The sequence below is a fragment of the Coregonus clupeaformis genome, chromosome 27, assembly GCF_020615455.1.
Source record: "Coregonus clupeaformis isolate EN_2021a chromosome 27, ASM2061545v1, whole genome shotgun sequence".
Lineage (NCBI taxonomy): Eukaryota > Metazoa > Chordata > Actinopteri > Salmoniformes > Salmonidae > Coregonus > Coregonus clupeaformis.
The window spans coordinates 13,180,681-13,205,508 of NC_059218.1; the positions used below are offsets into that span (position 1 = coordinate 13,180,681).

The 24,828-nt window shown below is 42.8% G+C and overlaps 2 protein-coding genes across 9 annotated transcripts in view; one reads left to right on the forward strand and one right to left on the reverse strand.

Moving 5' to 3' along the window:
- Positions 1 to 6,163: 6,163 nt before the first annotated feature.
- LOC121541450 (28S ribosomal protein S24, mitochondrial) lies at positions 6,164 to 8,181 on the reverse strand. The gene is made up of 4 exons (XM_041850469.1): positions 8,096 to 8,181; positions 7,793 to 7,873; positions 7,556 to 7,667; positions 6,164 to 7,332 (listed from the first exon to the last, which is right to left on the reverse strand). Exons 1-4 carry the CDS (start codon positions 8,132 to 8,134, stop codon positions 7,049 to 7,051), a joined length of 516 nt encoding a protein of 171 aa, XP_041706403.1. The 5' UTR covers positions 8,135 to 8,181; the 3' UTR covers positions 6,164 to 7,048.
- A 9,292-nt stretch (positions 8,182 to 17,473) lies between these two features.
- LOC121541449 (calcium/calmodulin-dependent protein kinase type II subunit beta) overlaps positions 17,474 to 24,828 on the forward strand; it is a 56,492-nt gene continuing 49,137 nt past the window's right edge. For all 8 annotated transcript variants that reach the window (XM_041850460.2, XM_041850463.2, XM_041850465.2 and 5 more), the window contains exons 1-4: positions 17,474 to 17,757; positions 19,598 to 19,692; positions 24,065 to 24,124; positions 24,311 to 24,365. In XM_041850460.2, the coding sequence (XP_041706394.1) occupies positions 17,696 to 17,757; positions 19,598 to 19,692; positions 24,065 to 24,124; positions 24,311 to 24,365 (272 nt within the window). In that variant the 5' untranslated portion in view covers positions 17,474 to 17,695. The remainder of the gene's footprint in view (positions 17,758 to 19,597; positions 19,693 to 24,064; positions 24,125 to 24,310; positions 24,366 to 24,828) is intronic.

Genomic DNA, 24,828 nt, shown 5'->3' on the forward strand with positions numbered 1-24,828 from the left:
CTTCTGGGCGATTTTCAACCTGACTGAAATCGCCCCAAAAGGGGGGGCCATTTGAAGCACGACTTTAGCCTGATTGGACATTTAGTGGCACTGTGGCAGATCAGACGTCTAGATTACAACACTGATAACTACTGTTGCCGTGATATAATTGATTAGAAAAAAAATCCCTTCCTTTTCCCGTTTGGCAGTGCGTCGCCCATATCGCCCTATTGAACACACCGCCCCTGCTTGATAATGTTGAACACTTGAGAGGACATCTTCCTTTACAAGGACTTTTCTGAAGCTGTGCACCAGAGGCGGAAATAACTTATCCCAGCTATGAAAGCTGCCAGAGAGCGTGGGGACATTGTTTACATCCGCTACGACAGGCTCATTGTCCACAATCCCTCCCAAAAGCCTGGGAGCAGTGAGAGAGCCAAGCTTCCGGGTCAGTAGTTTCAGCCCAACATCACACACGCACACTTACACACACACAAGTGCCTGCTTGACTGACTCTATTAGCAGAACAACGTTTTTAATAAATAAATACAATTGTTCTCCTTATTATGTCGATCTCCGATAAACTACCCAGGAAAGGGCTAATAATAGCCCATATTAATATATGCAGGCTTAGAAATAAGGTTATTGAAATCAGTAACTTGCTAACATCAGATAGCCAGTGTGTGAATGTTATCTCTGAGACTCAGTTAGATAATACATTTGATGATACAACAGTAGCACTACAGGGATATAAGATCTAGAGAAGGGACAGGAATGCCTATGGAGGAGGTGTTGTTGCATATATTCAGAGCCATATTCCTGTAAAGCTTAGAGAGGATCTCATGTCTAATGTTGTTGAGGTGTTGTGGCTGCAGGTTCACCTGCCTCATCTAAAGCCTCTTCTTTTGGGGTGCTTCTATAGAACACCAAGTGCTAAGAGTCAGTATCTGGATAATATGTGTGAAATGCTTGATTGTGTGTGATAACATAGAGGTCTATTTTCTAGGTGACCTGAACATAGACTGTAGCTGGTTTTCATCAAGCTGTCCACTCAAGAGGAAGCTTACTGTAATCAATGCCTGTAATCTGGGTCAGGTTATCAATCAACCTACCAGAGTGTTTACAAACAGTACAGGAACTACATCATCCAAGTGTATTGATCATATCTTTACTAATGCTGCAGATCTTAGTTCTAAAGCTGTATCGACACCCATTGGATGTAGTGATCATAATATAGTGGCTATATCCATAAAAGCAAAGGTTCCAAAGGCTGGGCCTAAAATAGTGTATAAGAGATCATACAGAAGGTTTTCTAGTGATACCTATGTTGAAGATATAAACAAATATAAGGCGCTGCACTTGATGCATTTATGAAATTGTTTCTTCCAGTTATCAATAAGCATTGTTAAAATGCTATTTTCTGATGATTATTCCCTATTGGAATTTGGCCTCTAGGTACCCTCTGTAAGGCCAGAGGTCAACGGAAAGCAGGTCTCCGTAACTGGTATCTGGGCCCCTGAGCCATAAAATCGGACATGGGTGTCCTTAAGCGATTAAGATGTTTCAAATGTGTAGTCTATTCTACCCCAAGGTCGCCACCTTGATTTAATGCTTTGGCACCTGGCACGGAAGGGTGAAACAGCGAACAGATAAAGCAAGAGTATTTAGGTCAGCCGTCCCCTCTGGAAGGAGAGAGATTGGCTGCGAACCTCTTAGGAACATATCTACAGTATCTTCCCATATGCATATGTCTGTCTATGTCTGTCTATTAAACCTTTAAATATAGACATTGTTCGCCTTATATTTTGCATCTAGCATTTCTCCACACCTTCACTGGTTTTCAATTCCTCACATTTGGCACTGCGAGCAGGGTGGGCTTCTCATCACCGGAGGACACGTAACAAAAGAGGTGAGTGCTTTTTCTTATTAATTTTGAATTATGTCAATCAATCAAATGTATTTATAAAGCCCTTTTTACATCAGCAGATGTCACAAAGTGTTAATACAGAAACCCAGCTTAAAACCCCAAAGAAAAACGACCTATAAAGGCAGGAACATAGGAAGAAACCTAGAGAGGAACCAGGCTCTGAGGGGTGGCCAGTCCTCTTCTGGCTGTGCCGGTGGAGATTATAAGAGTGTATGGCCATTAAGGTGAAATCATTCTTCAAGATGTTCAAATGCTCATAGATGACCAGCAGGATCAACTAATAATCACAGTGGTTATAGAGGGTGAAACAGGTCAGCACCTCTGGGGCAAATGTCAGTTGGCTTTTCATAGCCAAGCATTCAGAGGTCGAGACAGCAGGTGCAGTAGAGAGAGGGTCGAAACAGCAGGACCAGGATAAGGTAGCAGGTCTGGTGAACAGGTCAGGGTTCCATAGCCACTGGCAGAACAGCAGAAACTGGATCAGCAGCACGAAAAGGTGGACTGGGGACGTGGACAGCCAGGAGTCGTCAGGCCAGGTAGTCCTGAGGCATGGTCCTAGGTCTCAGGTCTTCTGGGAGGGGAGAGATTGAGAGAGAGTGATGGGAGAATTAGAGAGAGCATACTTAAGATCACACAGGACACCAGATAAGACAGGAGAAATACACCAGATAGGACGGACTGACACTAGCCCCCCGGCAAATGACTATTGCAGCATAGATACTGGGGACTGAAACAGGAGGGGTCGGGGGACATTGTGGCCCTGTCCGACGATACCCCCAGACAGGGCCAACCAGGCTGTATATAACCCCACCCACTTTGCCAAAGCACAGCCCTCACACCAACAGAGGGATATCAACAGACCACCAACTTACTACCCTGAGACAAGGCGGAGTGTAGCCCACAAAGATCTCCCCCACCACACGAGCCCGAGGGGGCGCAAGACCAGACAGGAAGTTAACATCATTGACTCAACCCACTCAAGTCGAGTATAGCGGAAAAAGCCTGACAAGATATGATGCACCCCTCCTAGGGACGGCATGGGAGAGCACTAGCAAGCCAGTGACTCAGCCCCCGTAATAGGGTCAGAGGCAGAGAATCTCAGTGGAGAGAGGTGAATGGCAAGGCAAAGACAGCAAGGGTAGTTCACACCCCTGGGCCAGACTACACTCAATCATAGGACCTACTGAAGAGTTGAGTCTTCAGTAAATACTTAAAGGTTGAGACTGAGTCTGCGTCTCTTACATGGATTTGCAGACCATTCCATAAAAATATAGCTCTATAGGAGATAGCTCTGCCTCCCGCTGTTTGCTTAGAGATTCTAGGAACAATTAGCAGGCCTGCATCTTGTGACTGTAGCATACGTGTAGGTATGTACGGCAGGACCAAATCAGAGAGATAATGAGTGAACAGAGATGATGCATTTGATATATGGGGGTCCCCTGTAGCTCAGTTGGTAGAGCATGGCGCTTGCAACGCCAGGGTTGTGGGTTTGTTTCCCACGGGGGGCCAGCATGAAAATGTATGCACTCACTTAACTGTAAGTCGCTCTGGATAAGAGCGTCTGCTAAATGACTAAATTGTAAATTGATATATGAATTTGATATAGTTGCACCACCTCACATGTAAATTGAACATCATTAGTACAGTCGCCACTTGTATCTGTGTGTGACCCCATCAATTTGGTAAAGAACTGAAGTTAATCTGATAACTGTGTGTCTCCTTTTTGGGTTGTACGGCTGTCTGTTGGGTGAAGGATTCCATTTAAGCCTTAGCAGGAGGAAACTATCTGTGTGTTTAAAAATAATCTCTGTTCATTGAGCAGAGTGAGGGTGACGGACTTCGGTGAAGCCCTATCTAAGGACAGGGCGGCAGGTAGCTTAGTGGGTAAGAGCGTTGTGCCAGTAACCAAAAGGTCGCTGGTTCTAATCCCCGAGCCGACTAGGTGAAAAATCTGTCGATGTGCCCTTGAGCAAGGCACTTAACCCTAATTGCTCCTGTAAGTCGCTCTGGATAAGAGCGTCTGCTAAATGACAAAAAATAAAAAAGATAGGGTCAGGGTAAGGTTTAGATTAAGGGTGAAGTTTAGGGTTAGGGCTAGGTTTAGTAGATAGTTAGTTGAAATGTTAATAATAGTCTGAAAAAGCGTGTGCGTGCAAGGAGACTTACAAACCTGACTCAGTTACACCAGCTCTGTCAGGAGGAATGGGCCAAATTTCACCCAACTTATTGTGGGAAGCATGTGGAAGGCTACCCGAAACGTTTGACCCAAGTTAAACAATTTAAAGTCAATGCTACCAAATACTAATTGAGTGTATGTAAACTTCTGACCCACTAGGAATGTGATGAAATAAATAAAAGCTGAAATAAATCATTCTCTCTACTATTATTCTGACATTTCACATTCTTAAAATAAAGTGGTGATCCTAACTGACGTAAGACAGGGAATATTTACTAGGATTAAATGTCAGGAATTGTGAAAAACTGAGTTTAAACGTATTTGGGTAAGGTGTATGTAAACTTCTGACTTCAACTGTAGGATATTACAGTTCTTCATATTACGTTGATAGGATAGTCTCAAACGGAGCTCGTCCAGTTTATTCTCCAGTGATTGCGCGTTCGCCAATAGAACAGAGGTTAGAGGCGGTTTATCCACTCGCCGACGTAGTCTCATCAGGTATCCCGCATGCCGGTCTATATACCGCCGCCTCTTTCTTCTTCAAGTGTTGGGGATTTGGGCCTGGTCCGGGATGATCAGTATGTCATTGGCCTCCAACTCATTGAAGTACAAGAAAAGTTGAGATCAGCGCAAAAAAACACAAAAAATAGCACAAATGGTCAGGAGCCCGTAAAATGGCTGCTTTTCCCTCCAGCGCCATCTCAATGTAGTGGAGCGGGTCGAGAGCTTCAAGTTCCTCGGTGTCCACATCACTGAAGACCCATCATGGTCCAAACACATCAACACAGTCGTGAAAAGGGCACGACAACGCCTCTTTCCCCTGAGGAGGCTGACAAGATTTGGCATGGGCCATCAGATCCTCAAAACGTTCTACAGCTGCACCATTGAGAGCATCTTGACTGTCTGCATCACCGCCTGGTATGGCAACTGCTTGGCATCCGACTCTAAGACGCTACATAGGGTAGTGCGTACAGCCCAGTACATCACTGGGGCCGAGCTCCCTGCCATCCAGGACTTCTATACCAGGCAGTGTCAGAGGAAGGCCCTAAAATGTGTCAAAGACTTGAGCCACCAAAGTCATAGACTGTTGTCTCTGCTATCGCACAGCAAGCGGTACCAGAGCTCCAAGTCTGGGACCAAAAAGGCTCCTGAACAGCTTCTATCCCCAAGCCATAAGACTGCTGAACATTTCATCAAATGGCTTCCCTTATTTGCACTGACTCTCTAGCACATGCTCTTTGCACACTCACTGGACTCTACCAACGCACTCACACATACGACTACATATCCTCACACACTCACACTTTCACACACAGTACACTGCTGCTACTCAGTTTATTATATCATGATGCCTAGTCACGATTTCCCCCTACCTACATGTACATAATTACCTCAACTACCTTGTACCCCTGCACATTGACTCAGTACCGGTACTCCTTGTATATAGTCTTGTTCTTTTTTTGTCATACTTTTTAACTCTGATTGTTGGGAAAGGGCTCGTAAATAAGCTTTTCACAGTAAAGTCTACACCTGTTGTATTTGGTGCATGTGACCAATACAATTTGATTTTCAAATACAATTTGATTTTCAAAACCTGCAACGAGTTTCTAGCCCAAGGGAGGGTATTTTCTTGCTCCCCACATAACTGCGAATCTCAGTGTTTGAAAATCACTGGTTTTAATGATGTCATTGGGTAGAACTTAACTTTATATTTTTTTGGCCAATTTTCACATATGTTCACATTGGTATTGTGCTGGAGATAATGAAATGAAGTTTAAAAGTGATGGAGTTGCCCTTTAACTCAATTTGTATTTAAAGAAATGTATTGTTTTGAACCATAGAAAATATAAATGACTGATATGATTGTCTGCCATGTAGAACAGAGAAGCATGTCCGTTTCTATACATTACATTTATCTGTAATGTTCTGAACGTTTCACCGGACTGATACATATGATAACACCGTCTGGTACGGCCTGTCTCTATAGACAGGTTGGTTGTTTAGCAACAAAACCAACGCGTGTGCAACTATGGGGCAAAACGGACTGGGTTGGCTTAGATTGTTGACATGTGACCTATATTTCATCTACAATGTTTATTGAAAACATAAGTACATTTGCACAATGAGCACTTATCTCTCAACTTATCTCTCAAATACATTGTTACAGTTGTTGGTTAGCTAACTAGCAGATTTGAGCCATATTAGCATAGGCATGACATCAGTCAAAACAAGACATGGTATAAAGAACAAGATAAAACTAGCCAGCGACGATTCCCCACATGGCATCTTATTGTCATTGTTGCTAGCCATCTGCTCATCCGGAATCACAGACTTCAGCCCCATTGAATCACGTGCATAGTTTTCGTGACGTTGTCAGCTAACCTGTGTATTCCTTCCTTCTGTGAACAGCCAGCTCTGAGGCAGTTGTTTAACACCACAGTAAATAAATGCAAGGCATTCCATGTGAAAAGAGATTTCAATAGACACATTCAAATATTTAAGTTCAAATATTTACATTTTTCAGCCAGGATGACTTTAAAGCTACAGTCTGGGATCTGGGAATCTGGTAAATGGTCATTTCAAGTCTTGACACTTACCCATTGACTCTTGAAGAATATAACTTATATAGCCTCATGAGCCTATCCCAACATACTCTATTGTAATCCAAAATATAAGGTTTTATTCATTGATTACAAACAAGAACGTAAACCCCTCAATATGTTTAAAACTATCATGTGGATGTCATGTACTGTCAGTGAGTCAGTCCATGCATCTAGAGCGTGATCTATGAGAGGGGTTAGTTTCCTAACCTCATCCCTCAGCTATATACCAAAACAAGCCGTGGGGCAGCCATTTTGTTGTTTTTCTGTTCCCAGAATGTAGCTTTAACAATCGTAACTATTGTGTCTAAGTCCTTCCACAAAGTCCTATATGACCAGTCTCCTGTCCGCAGTTCCTGTTCCTCCTCAGAGGTACTTGTAGACAGCCTTGTCCGCTAAGGTCTGGACCTGCATCTTGACGGGACACTTGTAGAAGTGGGAGAGCAGCGTCTCTGAGTAGCCAATAAGGAAGTAGAACTTCTGAGGAGGGAGTTTCTGCAGCATCAGGGCACACACCACCAGCATGTTCCCTCGCCGCTTTATCACAATCTCATTGGCCAGGCAGTTATGGAAGGTGCCAAAGAGGAAACGCCGCACGAACACGTCCTCTACTGTACGATCTGATGCTCCTCCCTCTCCCTGTAAGTTACCTAGGAGATAAAGAGAGGGACAGCGGATGGAGGGAGAAATAGACACGGAGACGTTAGGAATACTTTGACAACAATTATCAAGTTCATTTAGCTACATTAATAACTGATGAGTTTAAGGCTAGCCCCTTGGGCAGCATCCTCACTAATTAGGTTGGGGTTGTCTTTTTACATATATGGTCAGATAGCTCAGTGTGTATGATGTAGAGGTAAGCTAAAAACGCACTAGTGTGCTGGGAAAGCCAGCCCTTGCGGTGGCCTATGTGGTGGGGATGGAGGGCTTGCTCATAGGTCAGTGGTCGGTCTCCTTTCCCCACTCGGATACGGGCTGCCCGATTCTATGACAAAAGAAAAGTACAGATGTGAAGTTGGAAGCAGTCTTCTCAGCAGCAAGTGAGTAACTAGGTAATGTCCATTGTGGAGGATGGAAATTCTGTAACGTTAGTCTTCGAATAAAACATACCTTGCAGCATATTGCAGTGACATGAAGTGTTCGTGTTCCAGAGTTGATGCATATCGAAGTGCCGACTCTGGCAAGCGCGTTCTATGAGGCAAAGACATGAATGCAAAGACACTGAGCAACAGACAAGTAACATTGACAGCGCGCTAGCTAACGTTAACTGCTAACGTTAGTTACATCATTGGCTAGCCAGCCAGAAACACAAAAACGGGTCAAAGTTAAAATGTAACAATACTTTAAAGTTGATATGTAGAATATTCTCAAACAGTTGTCAAATTATGGACTAAATGTAAACATGATTCTCACCGATAACGTCACACTCCGACAGCTCAAGGACGCAGCCATTTTGACTGACGAAAGTGTTTGTGGGAAGGGCCGTTGGCCTGGGCATGGCTAGAAGGGATACAGATTTTGTCCGATTTTACTTTTCGTAGCAGGTTAGGAGAATTTTCGCAGCAGGTTAGGATAATTAACGTAGCAGGCTAGGAAAAGGGTTAGGGTTAGCTAAAACGCAAAATATTTCAAAGAGTTGAACAGAGTTCATGTAACAGACACATCTCAACATCAACTGTTCAGAGGAGACTGCTTGAATCAGGCCTTCATGGTTAAATTGCTGCAAAGAAACCACCAGAGGTGGGACAAAGTCATTGTTATGCAAGTCACAAGTAAGTCTCAAGTCTTTGCCCTCGAGTCCCGAGTCAAGTCGAGTCAAAGATGAGGCAAGTCCCAAGTCGAGTCAAAAGTCAAAGCCATCAAGTCTCAAGTCGAGTCCAAAGTCCTACATTTTAGTTTCGAGTCATTTCAAGTCCTCTTAGCAAGCCTTTGCAAGTCATTACAAGTCCTCGTAGCAAGTCTTCTCGAGTCATAAGGCGCAAGTCCAAGTCAAGTCACGAGTCATTGATGTTAAAGTCCAAGTCGAGTTGCAAGTCTTTGTACATTTTGTCGAGTCGAGTCTGAAGTCATCAAATTCATGACTCGAGTCTGACTCGAGTCCAAGTCACATGACTCGAGTCCACACCTCTGGAAACCACTACTAAAGGACAACAATAATAAGAAGAGACTTGCTTGGGCTAAGAAACACAAGCAATGGACATTAGACAGGTGGAAATCTGTCCTTTGGTCTGATGAGATTTTTGGTTCCAACCGCCGTGTCTTTGTGAGACGCAGAGTAGGTGAACGGATGATATCCGCATGTGTGGTTTCCACCATGAAGCATGGAGGAGGTGTGATGGTGCTTTGCTGGTGACACACTTTATTCAGAATTCAAGGCACACTTGACCAGCATGGCCACCACATCATTCTGCAGCGATACGCCATCCCATCTGGTTTGTGCTTAGGGAGACTATCATTTGTTTTTCAACAGGACAATGACCCAAAACACACCTCCAGGCTGTGTAAGGGCTATTTTACCAAAAAGGAGTGATGGAGTGCAGCATCAGATGACTTGGCCTCCACAATCACCCGACCTCAACCCAATTGAGATGGTTTGGGATGACTTGGACCGCAGAGTGAAGGAAAAGCAGCCAACAAGTGCTCAGCATATGTGGGAACTCCTTCAAGACTGTTGGAAAAGCATTCCAGGTGAAGCTGGTTGAGAGAATGCCAAGAGTGTGCAAAGCTGTCATCAAGGAAAAGGGTGGCTACTTTGAAGAATCTCAAATATAAAATATATTTTGATTTGTTAAACACTTTTTTTGGTTACTACATGATTCCATATGTGTTTTTTCATAGTTTTGATGTCTTCACTATTATTCTACAATGTAGAAAATAGTAAAAATAAAGAGAACCATTGAATGAGTTGGTGTATCCAAACTTTTGACTGGTACTCTATATACAGTGGGGAGAACAAGTATTTGATACACTGCCGATTTTGCAGGTTTTCCAACGTACAAAGCATTTAGAGGTCTGTAATTTTTATCATAGGTACACTTCAACTGTGAGAGACGGAATCTAAAACAAAAATCCAGAAAATCACATTGTATGATTTTTTAGTAATTAATTTGCATTTTATTGCATGACATAGTGTAGAGAATCATATCTTTGCTTGTTTTGTCACATAAACTGAAGTTAGGCGAACTATTCGAATTTGAAATGGTGGCGTGATTTCTGCATATTGCACCTTTAAATAGCTCTATTATCTACTTAGCCTTACACAAATGTGCAACACTAATGAAATGTAGCTTTAAAATGGTTGGACAGCTACTTTTAGCACTACTGAGAGACTTGTGACTTGAGTATAAGGGTCAATATCACCATAAGGTGCCTTTGAGACTTCCCCATTTCCCCCCCAAAAAGCTGAGATTTTCCATTGAACTTCATATTCATTGTATTAAGTATATGTTATGCTGTTAGAAATGCATATTGGTCAAGCTCCCACACTTTTTATAAATTAACTGCAAGCAGACAATTTACATGCAAACAGCAAAATATCTCCACCCTGTCATGGACAATTTCAAAGCAGAATAAATACATTGTAATTACATAGTGATTATAAAACGTACATTTTCAGAAAACTATTTAGTCACTTTCTCAACAATATATTTTAGTTTATGGGAAAAGTATTTGGATAATAATGAAATTATGGCAAACTATTTGTTTCTCTATAAAATCTGCGAGAGTTGCACTTTCTTTTCTAAATAAAATCGAACAAAAAAGATATCTGGTCAAACTTTCAAACAATACTATTTGGCCCTCATTTGTTTATAAAGGAATCACACAAAAGATTTTGCTAACTTGTGAAAATAATTTGTTTATTTTCATAGAACATGAAAATAACAGGGTGGACAGTGACATGACAGGGTGGACCCTGGGCATGACAGAGTGGACACGTTGTGAAATGTCATTGAATGGCCTCATAAATGCAAGGAACAATGCAAGAAAATGATGTAAAAAATGCCTTTTCCCATGTAGGGGGAAATTACAAGTTGAACAGACTGTTTTTGATCCACTCTACCTGCATGCAGCCACTGAATAAAGATGCCCAAAATGAGACATTATTGTGGCCTTCTAGCATTAAACTCTGTACATCATTCTGCACAGTGAAAGTCAAACATTCAACTGTAGAACAAGAAGAAAAATGTTTTTTAAGTGGAGAACAGTTGATTTGAAAAAACAGAATATTACAGAAAGATCACTTGGACGCATCTCCAAACAGTCTCTCCCTTTCTGCAGAGACATGGCTCAGTTCTGCAGTTGCTGTTCCACATACTTCCATGCAGACACTTCAATCTGTACAGAGCGCTTGTTCAGAGCCTGTGGTTCTGGTATTAGGCAAAGTACCTGCCAGGCATGGTACCAACAGATGTCGTCCCGAAGACTTGGCCATTTGAACTTGTTTATGCCATGGCGTTGCATACACTTAACTTTCACACTGTGCCCTTCTGCATCCATGATGATACCTGGGTATGCTTCATTGTCATAATTAACGACGCACCACTCTCCAATGTGCTTTACCTCAATCATTTCTGGTCTCCTAGGATTATCTGGTGTCTTTCCACATGCTGGGGACTTGTCAGATGAAACAGGAACATTAGCTAGAGTGACCTCTTGAAGGTTAAAGCAGGGGCAGTCCAAAACACCTTCCTCCCTTTTACACAGACATGAAATGTCTCTGTATTTCATTTGGCCGGGTGTCAGACTGATAGCTTGGTGGATTCTCATAGTGCCTTTTATGGCACTGGCCCTGTTTCTGGCTCTGGCTTGACTTTTTGCCTCTCTCCATTTCTTTCTTTTTGCCCTCTTCTCTCTCTCACTGAGCTCATTGACACCCTTCTTCTTTCCAGTCTCTCTGTCTATTTTCCATTTGACCCTTTCTTTCTCAAGGTACTTTCTTCTTCTGTCTGGGTCAGCATCACGACGTTCCCGATATATCTCCTTGCTATCTCAGCTCCTTTTGATCTCATTCCTTGAAAAAGACGATTCAAAATGTTCCCTTACACACTTTAATTGGCAGTCCCGGTAAACTAGGCTTGCATTATCAAACTAGGTTTGCTGATACCGATATCGCCAAAAAAATTGTCCATATTGTCCATTCTTACTACGTATAGCATGTACTGTTATAAAATGTGTGTAACAGCTGTTGTAATATGTGTAACATTATCAGTATGTGGCCTAAACTATGCACATGTCCTTCCTGTCATGAACCATGTCCACCCTGTCATGGAAGGCTTGCTGACAGGGTGGACAATGACAGGGTGGACATTTTTGGCTAATGTTAGCATTTAATGAGCACATGGTGGACCTTCACTTAGCAACATACTACAGTTAGCAAGCTGACTGTGTACTGTTTTACAAATATATTTCAAAGTTCTGATAGGTTTTTCTATCAATTGATATTTCACTATGACAGAGTGGACATGTTAAGCTTGACAACATCCAACTACACACATAATATGATGAAAATTATGAAACATAAGTGTAAATACTTACTCTGCAACTAGACACTGCTTCAGCCTTCATTGAAGAAAGACAAAATGCTCGTAGTGATGTCACTGAAAACATCAGTGGGTTTCTTAAAGGGGCAGTTACCCCATAATGACAGGGTGGACAGCAATTTCAGGGACACATGCAAAATGTTCAATATGATTATGAAAATACAATATACATGATCAAAATTACTTGTTTTATCAAATAACTTATTGTGGACAGTAAAACCATGTAAAAAAAAAAAAGGATTTAGTATCATTTAACCACTTATTACACACACTGTAGTTAGCAGAGCAGTGTGTGGGACATGCCAAAATCACGTACATCCAATGAAAAAAGTTTAATAAAATGAAGGAAACACTTTTTTAGAGACTTATCATTCTACTGATATGTGTGCAAATGTTTGGCCACTTATAATAAGACCTCAGACTTTCATTATTCTGCTACATTTTCATGATGACTGAGTGAGTCTGATGAGGACACCAAAGGCACCTCATAGTGATATTGACTCATAAAGGACTTGGACATGGACTTGAACACTAGGGACTTGGGACTCCAGGTTTAGTGACTTGACTAGATCACTGCAGCAACAGTGAACGAGAAGTCTGATGTTTGCCATGATAGAACTGATACAAAAAAGTTCTGGTGAGTGTTTTGCATTGATCTGTGTTATGTCCTCCGTTAGGTGCGCACCTGTAATCGCTATATGAAGAGGGGAAGTTAGCATACTGTTGTCAGGGCTGACTGGAGGGCTAAATGCCTAGCAGTAGCTCAAGCGACATTCAAAAGTTTGTCCCCCCCCAGATAATTTTTATGTAGAGAAGCTCTGTTCTGGTGACCTTTTAAAACGGACATTGTACTCGAAAATGAATGAAAATAAAATGACGCTGACACCATCTAAAATATAATTTCCACCTCCAAAATTAAGCCCTATAACATATTGGTAAAATTAATTGTTAAAATGATTTTAACATATCAATTATGCTATTTGCAATAAGCATTATGACCTGTAGCCCAACTAATGCAGCATAGTGGCTATAAATAAATAGGCTGAAGCATGGGGTTGCCGATCTGCATTTACCCTATTGGGCTTATCATTAGCTAGATCCCAAATGTAATATTTTAACTAGTTAGCATCCTGTTGATTCATTTTATGTCCCAAAAAACTTGCATAAACACAGTGAATATAATATAGGCCTACCAGTTGTGGTAACTTGGGGTAACCCGTCACCTGGGGTAACACGCTCCTTACCTGTACTTCTCACAGAAACCACTTCATGTCACAGTTTTTTCCCCCAACACTTTCCCTGGTTGCCACTACTCTTGCTCAACTAAAAATGTAATTTGTCTCATCACAATTTAAGTCACTCCAAAAAAATGATTTTTAGGTAGGGTGGCATTTTAACACAAGTTACCATACAATTTACCCGCACTCTCCCCTACGCACTCACAGGGAATTGCAGAACATGCTTAACCATGACGCTCCTAAAAACTCCAGGCTTAAAATGGTGCAGTTTGCGCATATTTTTTAGTTGAGAAATAGATCAAGTAGGAATGGAAAGCTGGGAACCCCCTCTTTTTAACAAAGGCCATTAAAACTGCTGTTTTCCCCACGATTGCAAAAATGTGTGTGCATTGACTGCTTGTCAGAATGCAGGTTTCCCTCCCTATGACACTCGTAACTTGAATGCGCCCTTAGAGGAATATTTATCTCGCATAGAACGCACAACAAGCAGCCGATTCAGGTAAAGATACTAAACAAAAATATAAACGCAACATGCAACCATTTCAAAGATTTTACCGAGTTACAGTTCATATAAGGAAATCATTTAATTGAAATAAATTCATTAGGCCCTAATCTATGTATTTCACATGAATACAGATATGCATCTCTTGGTCATAGATACCTTTACAAAAAGTTAGGGGTGTGGATCAGAAAACCAGTCAGTATCTGGTGTGACCACCATTTGCCTCATGCAGCGCGACACATCTCCTTCGCATAGAGTTGATCAGGCTGTTTATAGTGGCCTGTGGATTGTTGTCCCACTCCTCTTCCATGGCTGTGAGAAGTTACTGGATATTGGCGGGAACTGGAACATGCTGTCGTACACGTAGATCCAGAGAATCCTAAACATGCTCAATGGGTGACATGTCTGGTGAGAATGCAGGCCATGGAAGAACTGGGACATTTTCAGCTTCCAGGAATTGTGTACAGATCCTTGTGACATGGGGCTGTGCATTATCATGCTGAAACATGAGGTGATGGCGACGGATGAATGGCACGACAAAGGGCCTCAGCATCTCATCACGGTATCTCTGTGCATTCAAATTGTCATTGCTAAAATGCAATTGTGTCCGTTGTCCATAGCTTATGCCTGCCCATACCATAACCCCACCACCACCATGGGGCACTCTGTTCACAATGTTGACATCAGCAAACTGCTCACCCTCATGACGACATACATGTGGTCTGCGGTTGTGAAGCCGGTTGGACGTACTGCCAAATTCTCTAAAACGACATTGGAGACGGCTTATGGTAGAGAAATTAACATTACATTATCAGGCAACAGCTCTGGTGGACATTCCTGCAGTCAGCATGCTAAATGAACACTCCCTCAAAACTTGAGACATCTGTGGCATTGTGTTGTGACAAAACTGCATATTTTAGAGTGGCCATTTATTGTCCCCAGCACAAGGTCCACCTGTGTAATGATCATGCCGTTTAATCTGCTTCTTGATATGCCACACCTGTTAGGTGGATGGATTATTTTGGCAAAGGAGAAATGCTCACTAACAGGGATGTAAACAAATGTGTGCAAAATTTGAGAGAAATAAGCTTTTTGTGTATATGGACGAATTCTGGGATCTTTTATTTTAGCTCATGGGACCAACACTTGACATGTTGCGTTTTATATTTGTTTCAGTGTAGACAAATCAGACAACCCCATAGTAGAATCGTTTTTCTATTCATTACTTGTTTTGTTTTCAGAGGGAAAGTAAATATGGACTGTTCTAGCATCTTCAAAGTGTGCCTCAAAATACCTATTGTTTAATGTTTCATTTTTTGGGGCAGTGATGGCAATGATTTTGCCGTGGCGCAGCGCCACAGTTAAATGAGTGCAGCAGAAACAGTGGTATAGTGTATGGGCTGGACGTGTAGGATTGTGGTGCTGAACTATGTTGAGCCCAAGAGTGTTATTGTTAGACAAATTGAAAGCCCAATTGTGCAGTTTTGTATTTAGATTGTATGTACGTATGTATGTGGACATTCCATTCTATTTCTCTCTCCCCTGCATCTCTCTCTCTCTCTGTAGAAGGTACATGATATGCTGAAGAAGGGCTGGGATGCTGAGGGCTCTCCCTTTAAAGGACAACAGTTTGATCCCTCCTTGTTCGACATCCCCCCCAGCGCCGTACAGATGTGAACACAAACACACAATGTTGGGAATTGGTGTTGAGACTGAGGAGAGTTGGCTGTTTATTCAGTGGAAACAGGCTGGTATTTTAAGACAATTTTCTTTATTTTTTTTGTGCAAACTTTGAATAGGAGGGAGAGAAACCCTCTGGAAGCTTTGTTTCTGTGTTCTGACTTATATGTAAGAACAGACTGAATCTGGGAGGTATCAACTGGTCTCCCTGAAAGCTCATTTTCATTTTCTGTTGCAAAACATTTTTAAATGTTTTCCGTTGTGGGCCCTAATGAACACAACCCTGAACTTACCTGTTTATGTATCTGTCCACTGAACAGACCTGGAAGATAGCTGTACAGTCACAGATCTATGATCAGCGTACCTTCCCAAATCCTAACCTTCACCATTGAGGTGGAGGATGCAAAACTGGCCTTAGATCAGTGTCTAGGGGTAACTTCCAGGTCCAGATATGTCTCAGTGGTGTTTTACATGTAGATTACTTTTATTAGTGGGCTAAATACCTCTCTGCCGTTTTCCTTTTACCAAGGTGTGTCAATATTTTTGTGTGCCTGAAATAAATTAAATTAAAACTTTAAATATGCACTGACGTGTTCTCTCTGTGTGTAGACTGTGTTTTTGTCACAGAAGGTTGGTGGCACCTTAATTGGGGAGTGCTGGCTTGTGGTAATGGCTGGAGCGGAATGAGTCGAATGGTATCAAACACATCGTTTCTATGTGTTTGATGCCATTCCATTTGCTCCGTTCCAGACATTATTATGAGCCGTCCTCCCCTCCGCAGCCTCCACTGGTGTTTGTGTGCTGTGGAGTGTCACTAAAACCTATGCGGTTTTAGATCTACAGGAGTGCCAGGCTGGCGGTCGACTTGAGATTCAGCAGTAGGGCCACAGGAGGGCGCTATCACAAGATTTCTGTTTCTCCTGCAGTATAATATCCCTTTGAGAATGGCTGTATCAGATGAATAGCTAGATAAGGATGAATATCAGAACTGATATAGCTAGAGCTAGTCAGATGCTTACAGAAATCACTTGCAGACAGGTCTTTGAAGCTCAAAAGGATTCTCTGTCTTTTTCAGATCTGAAGTGTAGATGCTTTGTTCCTAAGAATACAGTTGTTAGTGGTGACAGTGCAGAGGAACAAGCCAGGAATATAGACAGTAGTTGCCTATGACTATGCAGATATCTTCCTTCCCGGGTCAGTTACACTGGTACTTGACTTCACCCAGTACTTCAAGTGGACTGAAATAGGTGCCGGTAGGCTACTTTTTTTATTTAGGTGAAAGTATTCATACTTCAGAGGCAATTCTATAAGAGGGGCCAGTTATTTCAGGAGAAAATGTGGGGTACAGCGTTGAGCACCGGCCCACTTCAAGCGCTGATGTTGCCCATGGACCAGACCTTGCTTTGAATTGGAGATGTAGGTGGTGTTGATCATCCTGAAAATACCATAATCCAAGTAGGCCTAAAGCAACCACTAAAATGTACTTTTGTTTGCATATTTGTATTTATACAAATACCATTTTAAGTATCTTTACAGTCTAAAAGTTTGACACACTAAAACATAATCCTTTTTTTTTTTTGGTAGGCTAGATCAACAAAAAGACGTCAATCAATTGTATAGCCTGTAGGCTGGCTTATACCTGTTCCAGCAGCAAATGATGATGGTGATACTGCCAAAGCCTGTTAAATTATAATAAAATGTAAATGTACAGTCTATAGAATCTCTGATGCTGTGGCTTCAGGTGTTTCCGAGCAGATGCAATGCCCCCTGGTGGTAAGAAAAATATGTGTTGTATTTACAGCGCGCTCGATGGTGTAGAAGCGGCGTGAAAGGCGATTGAACGACACACTTTAGGAGAGCGAGAGAGTAGCACCACTGCCTCTCCTCCACTCGAATACATATCTGTAGATCCTAGTGCTCTCTGGTCAGAAAACGCATTACACCGCGGCATTTTTTTAGATAGTATAACTAGGCTACTCAACGGATACATCCTATTTCAATTCACTTGAGGACGGGATTATTTCGGGCGCACGACCCCGCGAATAAACGGACCATGGCAGTGATTACCTGTACACGTTTTACGGACGATTTCCAACTATATGAAGAACTCGGAAAGTAGGGTTTGCTGTATTATTGCTTTACGTTATGGCACGGATGCGGAAACAACATAGCCTTCACTGTATCGTCCTTACCCTGTTATTCTATGGTTGCTTTGCATCGTTGCATGTCTGCAGGTGTGTGTGTGGGTTGTTCGAGCGGCGGAATGGGGGTCAGAGCTCATCTCTACTGATGATGATCTGTCACGTTCGCTGCCACACAGCCCTCTAAACAAAACGCACGCTGTCGCTCTGCTTTGAGGTGTAGCCCCGAGACGACCCGATTTAAACGTGAAGATAAAATATAGCCTACATTTGATCCGCTTGCTGCATGGTCTGTAACGGCAGTGATAGGGACTGGGGACACGCTGTAGCGATCTGGAGAGAGAGAGTGTGACAATTTGAGCTGTCAAAGAGCAGAGTGGGATGGGCTGTTTTGTAATTAGGGTCTTTAGAGCAATGGGAGACTGCTGAGGGGAGGACGGCTCATAATAATGGCTGGAACTGAGTAAATTGAATGGCATCAAACAAATGGAAACGTGGATAAGAGCATCTGCTAAATGACTCAAATGTAAATGTGAAAATGTGTTTGATACCAATCCACCTATTCTGCTCCAGCCTTTACCACGAGCCTGTCCTCCCCAATTAAAAAGGTGCCACCAACTCGAGAGAGAGAGTTTATGTGCCACAGCAAGATAGGCATGTCAGGCTGTGCGTGGGTGGGGCTGGGTAGGGGGGAGGTTTTCTCCTCATTCTCAAACAGGAGGAGAAACATATTTTCTAGATCATAATGCATCTTTATGCAAACACAACTGTAGAGATTAGGAACCAAACACACATTTGCTGTATGTATTAACATGAAGTTTAGCCTACTACTGTGAGTTCCACCAAGAGGTCTTGACCTTTAGGGCACAGCATGTAGTACACAGGGTCGCTGGTGTGTGTATGTGTGTGTTCTGGCCTGTGTTATAAGCCAGAGACAATAACCATGCTGTGGTAGCAGCAGTTGCCCAGTAGATAACAGGACCTTCATTACACGACAGTTCCTGTAAGGACAGCAGTTTGTCCCTTTTTGGTGTGTGTGTGTGTGTGTGTACTTGCGAGCATGTGTGGGTGTGCAATATATATTTTTGTGTGTATCTCACATGTCATTCTCTGTCTTTCTCTACTGTCTCTGACTCGGAGCATTCCCAGTGGATACCCTTACACCCTCACCTGTCATAGCATCTACGAGTGTGTGTGTGAGAGACGTGGGGTCTAGTGTATGCCTGAGAGTGTGTGAGACACAGTGGACGGGTAAGAGTGTGTTATTGTGTAACGTCTATATATAGCTCAGAGAAACGACAGAGACGGTTACTGCTGTTTTTCCCTGCTGAGTTAGTTATGCAAGCACTCCCCAAAATATCAGCACTGCTACAGTACACACACACTCTCTCGCTCTCTCTCGCTCTCTCGCTCACAAAAATGGACACACAGACACATGTGCATACACACACACAAGCACACAAAGAGATATCCTTGAAAGACAGTTTTGTTGTTTTCTCTTGTCTTCTCATTTGCATATATCCTAAGCAGGATGTGCTGCTGTGCGGTGTGTCATATGTGTCACACTCAAATTACTCCATACAGGAGAAATGTCTTTACTCATGAATGGCAGGTGTGAAATGACAGGATACTAGGTGAAAGCAGTAGAGGGGTAGTGGACAAGGATATGCTTTCAACCTGTCCAGTTCTTTCAGATCAGTGGGAATGAAGGAAATGAGACAATGGACAGTAAAGGAATTGACTCTAGAATATTTAGATGCTGCCAGTGCTATATGATGTCTTAACACCTGTTTTTACCTTCCTTTGTTTCCCAGGGGAGCGTTTTCAGTGGTGCGCCGCTGTGTCAAACTCTGCACTGGCCAGGAGTACGCTGCCAAAATCATCAATACCAAAAAGCTCTCAGCCAGAGGTGAGACATACACCCTCCCACACACAACAACTGAGTGCCATCTGCACAGTGGGTAAACTGTGTGGTATCTGGTTAAATTAGAAACTCTAACGTTATCTTAGTCCTCATCCTTATGCAACGTGTGTATGAGAGAGAGAAGGAGGGATGGATGGAGAGAAAGAGAGAGAGAAAATGGGTACGTCTGCTCATCAGTGGCTGAGGCTAACAGGAGAAAGCAGAGGCGTTTGGCTGATTGTTCCTCCTCCTCACACTGCCTCTAAGTGTGTATGTGCATGCAAGCATGTGTCTCTGTGTGTGTGCGCGCTACTGCTGTCCCAGATCTGCAAGCGAACATTAGCATATTTTAGCTCATGCTTGATGAGAGAGAGAGAGAGAGAATATATAGAGAGAGAGAGAACATGATATATATATATATATATATATATATCGAGAGAGAGAGAACATGATATATATATATATATAGAGAGAGAGAGAGAGAATGATATATATATATATATAGAGAGAGAGAGAGAACTTGATATATATATATATAGAGAGAGAGAACATGAGATATATACAGTGGGGGAAAAAAGTATTTAGTCAGCCACCAATTGTGCAAGTTCTCCCACTTAAAAAGATGAGACAGACAAAATGAGAAAAAAAAATCTAGAAAATCACATTGTAGGATTTTTTATGAATTTATTTGCAAATTATGGTGGAAAATAAGTATTTGGTCAATAACAAAAGTTTCTCAATACTTTGTTATATACCCTTTGTTGGCAATGACACAAGTCAAACGTTTTCTGTAAGTCTTCACAAGGTTTTCACACACTGTTACTGGTATTTTGGCCCATTCCTCCATGCAGATCTCCTCTAGAGCAGTGATGTTTTGGGGCTGTCGCTGGGCAACACAGACTTTCAACTCCCCTCCAAAGATTTTCTATGGGGTTGAGATCTGGAGACTGGCTAGGCCACTCCAGGACCTTGAAATGCTTCTTACGAAGCCACTCCTTCGTTGTCCAGGCGGTGTGTTTGGGATCATTGTCATGCTGAAAGACCCAGCCACGTTTCATCTTCAATGCTCTTGCTGATGGAAGGAGGTTTTCACTCAAAAATCTCACGATACATGGCCCCATTCATTCTTTCCTTTACACGGATCAGTCGTCCTGGTCCCTTTGCAGAAAAACAGCCCCAAAGCATGATGTTTCCACCCCCATGCTTCACAGTAGGTATGGTGTTCTTTGGATGCAACTCAGCATTCTTTGTCCTCCAAACACGACGAGTTGAGTTTTTACCAAAAAGTTCTATTTTGGTTTCATCTGACCATATGACATTCTCCCAATCCTCTTCTGGATCATCCAAATGCACTCTAGCAAACTTCAGACGGGCCTGGACATGTACTGGCTTAAGCAGGGGGACACGTCTGGCACTGCAGGATTTGAGTCCCTGGCGGCGTAGTGTGTTACTGATGGTAGGCTTTGTTACTTTGGTCCCAGCTCTCTGCAGGTCATTCACTAGGTCCCCCGTGTGGTTCTGGGATTTTTGCTCACCGTTCTTGTGATCATTTTGACCCCACGGGGTGAGATCTTGCGTGGAGCCCCCAGATCGAGGGAGATTATCAGTGGTCTTGTATGTCTTCCATTTCCTAATAATTGCTCCCACAGTTGATTTCTTCAAACCAAGCTGCTTACCTATTGCAGATTCAGTCTTCCCAGCCTGGTGCAGGTCTACAATTTTGTTTCTGGTGTCCTTTGACAGCTCTTTGGTCTTGGCCATATTGGAGTTTGGAGTGTGACTGTTTGAAGTTGTGGACAGGTGTCTTTTATACTGATAACAAGTTCAAACAGGTGCCATTAATACAGGTAACGAGTGGAGGACAGAGGAGCCTCTTAAAGAAGAAGTTACAGGTCTGTGAGAGCCAGAAATCTTGCTTGTTTGTAGGTGACCAAATACTTATTTTCCACCATAATTTGCAAATAAATTCATTAAAAATCCTACAATGTGATTTTCTGGATTTTCTTTCCTCAATTTGTCTGTCATAGTTGACGTGTACCTATGATGAAAATTACAGGCCTCTCTCATCTTTTTAAGTGGGAGAACTTGCACAATTGGTGGCTGACTAAATACTTTTTTCCCCCACTGTATAGAGAGAGAACATGATATATATATATATATATATATATAGAGAGAGAGAGAGAGAGCACATGATATAGACAGAAAGGAAGAGAGATGGCGAGAGAGGATAACCATTTCTACTGCCAACAGATATGGCACGATAACCACTGAAGCGCTTCATTTCGAGACAAAGGCTGCATCTCAATAGTCTACAGTTGCTACCTTCCCTCATCTCCTCCGCCATTTGCACTGATCTGAAAGAGCTGAACATCTAAAGGAGCTGGTCCTCCATATTCTATTCTTAGATCAGAGGATGGAAAGAACAGGAAAAGAGTAAGCAAGGAGAGGACACAAGGAAATGAGGACACACACACGACAGCATGCCCCCCCAGCCTGAGGGATCTAGTTCTTCATCTCTGATTTGGTCTGTTTTGTCACGAATCCAAAGCTGCTCCCTCCATGTCCTCAAAGAGAGGGTTCAGGCTGTGTGTATGTGCGTGCGTGCATGCCTGCATGCGTGCGTGTTTGTGTGTGCAGTCCCTGTAATAGTTGCTCAGCCCTGAGTACTGTATAACTCAGCATGATCTGTGGTGACAGCTTCCTGTCTGGACAGGAACAGGAAGTCCCAGAGGCCAGTCTCAGGATGTAAATAATACATATAATAGGATTTCAAAAATGAACAATGAACAGTTTCCTCGAGAAACCTGTAAGATATATACACACACACACACACACACACACACATTCATCCCTCACATGAGGCTACTGAACAACACCAAGCATGCTTTTCAAGTCAACAGTCTAAATTCCCCTGCTCTCCTCATCTCCTCTCCCTCTGAACTGACGTGAGAGAACAGGACAGCTGAATTTGCTTTCACGTCAGTGCAGAGGACAAATGAAGGAGAGGAGGCAAGAAGAGGAAGACATCTTAAACTATTTAGATGCACCTGGTTTTCAGCTGTTGCTAGCCAATAGGAGATATCTTATGAAGAGAGAGAGAGATAGAGCCTGGGGTGTAGTCCCCTGTAGCTCAGTTGGTAGAGCATGGCGCTTGCAACGCCAGGGTTGTGGGTTCGTTTCCCACAGGGGGCCAGTATCAAACTGTATGCACTCACTAACTGTAAGTCGCTCTGGATAAGAGCGTTTGCTAAATGACTAAAATGTAAAATGTGTATTCAGTGAGGTGAAACGTTCACAATGTTGCAGATATGTTGCAAATGATATGTTGCAAATGTAATAAAAAGAGCTGACGACATTCCCTAATCTGCATGACAGACTACATATAATATATGTACATATTATGTTCTATATAACACATTTCTTTCTAAACATTACGTAACATTGCGCCCTCTTGAACAAACCTCTGGTATAACTGGGCTGAGCTGAACTGGCTGTTATACAGGATATAAGGCTGGGTTGTACTATATTGTACAGCGCTATAGTACCCATTACTATGTTTGCAGTGGGACTCCCTGACAGTGTTTCCAGACACAGCAGATCACTGGCACCCACCATGTACAACAATGTTCTACTTTTAATAGGTCAGATACTGCAGAGCTCTGTGCTGCTGGAGCCTGGAGGACGACACCTTGGACTAGAGGGGAAAACACAGGCTAGAAGCTGTGTTTCTCAACCTTTTGTGTAAAAAAAGTTTAAGTTGAGATGTGTCGAAGTGCTAAGTGCTGGTCTAGTGGTAGTGCTTCCGCCCCCGGACCACACTTTGCCCCTGGAGGCATGGGTTCAAACCCAGCCTGCGCAACTTTCCATTCTATGTCCCTCTCCTCTATCTCCTGATCTCTGACACAACCTAACATCTAGGATATGTATGGATTATTTACATACAAAGACCAACACTTCCCTCTGGGGAAGAAATTGGTTGTGTGTGTCAACATAGATTCCTTTTTATTTCAACTGAAATATCTCTCCATTGCGCTCTATTCTGTATCTCTCCTCTTGTCTCCTTTGTTCTACTCCTCCCCCTCTCCATCCATCCCTTATTAATCCCACCATCATCTGACTGTGGCAATGGGAGTTAATATGGGGCTAATGCAACTCTCAGGGTATCTACTGTATGCACAACACTGTGTGTGGGCACGAGTGTGTGTGTGCCCATACTTATATTGATGGGGACTTCATATTCCACAATGTTGCTCGCCTCCTGTTGAATACACTTACAGCAAACATTTGATATCCTTCTCTTGTGATAATATGAAAGATAATATTGTATCATATTATGATATGATTGTACCAAGATTATATCTCCATCTTCTCTCCTCAGATCACCAGAAGCTGGAACGAGAAGCCAGGATCTGCAGATTGCTCAAACACTCCAATATCGGTCAGTACTTGTAACTCTCTGTCTGCTGCTGCACAGGAATAGAATAGAGAATGCTTTCTGCTGACGTTCTCAACCCATCTCTCTTTTCTCCCTCCTCTACCCTCTCTCTACCCCCCCCCTCTCTCACCTTCCTCTCTCTCCCTCGGTTCTCCCTACCCACCCTACTCTCTCTCTCTCTCTCTCTAGTTCGTCTCCATGACAGTATATCAGAGGAGGGCTTCCACTACCTTCTGTTTGACCTGTGAGTGGCAGCGCTCACATCCCTCTCTCTATATTTGATCCCTCCCTCCTCCTTCTATCTTTCCTCTCTCTGTTCTCTTTCCCTTCCTTCTTATCTCCCTCTCCTCTCCTCTTCCTTCTTCCTCATCTCTTCTTCTCGCTCCTCTTTTTCTGTCCTTCTCTCCCCGTTTCCAAGGAGATGTCCCCCAATTACGTAACCATCCCCCTTTGCACACACTCAGTACGATCTTCAGCCTTGCACACACACACTCAAGCACACATACACACACACTGCCCCGCAGTGAGCCTGTCTCCATGGCAACCCAGCCAGAGAGATTCCTGCAGAGCAGAGGGTTTCCCCCTAATGAGGACATCCCCCTCCGGTGTGTGTGTGTGTGTGTGCATGCATGTTTGGTTGTGTGTGTGTGCTTGCGTACATTTGTGCATGTCACTATATGTGTGGGTGTCCTTACAATTTTTTTTAT

Coding starts and splice junctions, on each gene's coding strand:
- LOC121541450 (XM_041850469.1), bottom strand. CDS start 8,134: ATGGCTGCGTCCTTGAGCTGTCGGAGTGTGACGTTATCG. Junction 7,668..7,792: donor TCACTGCAATATGCTGCAAG/GTATGTTTTATT, acceptor CTTTTGTCATAG/AATCGGGCAGCCCGTATCCG. Junction 7,333..7,555: donor CTGGCTTTCCCAGCACACTA/GTGCGTTTTTAG, acceptor TTTATCTCCTAG/GTAACTTACAGGGAGAGGGA.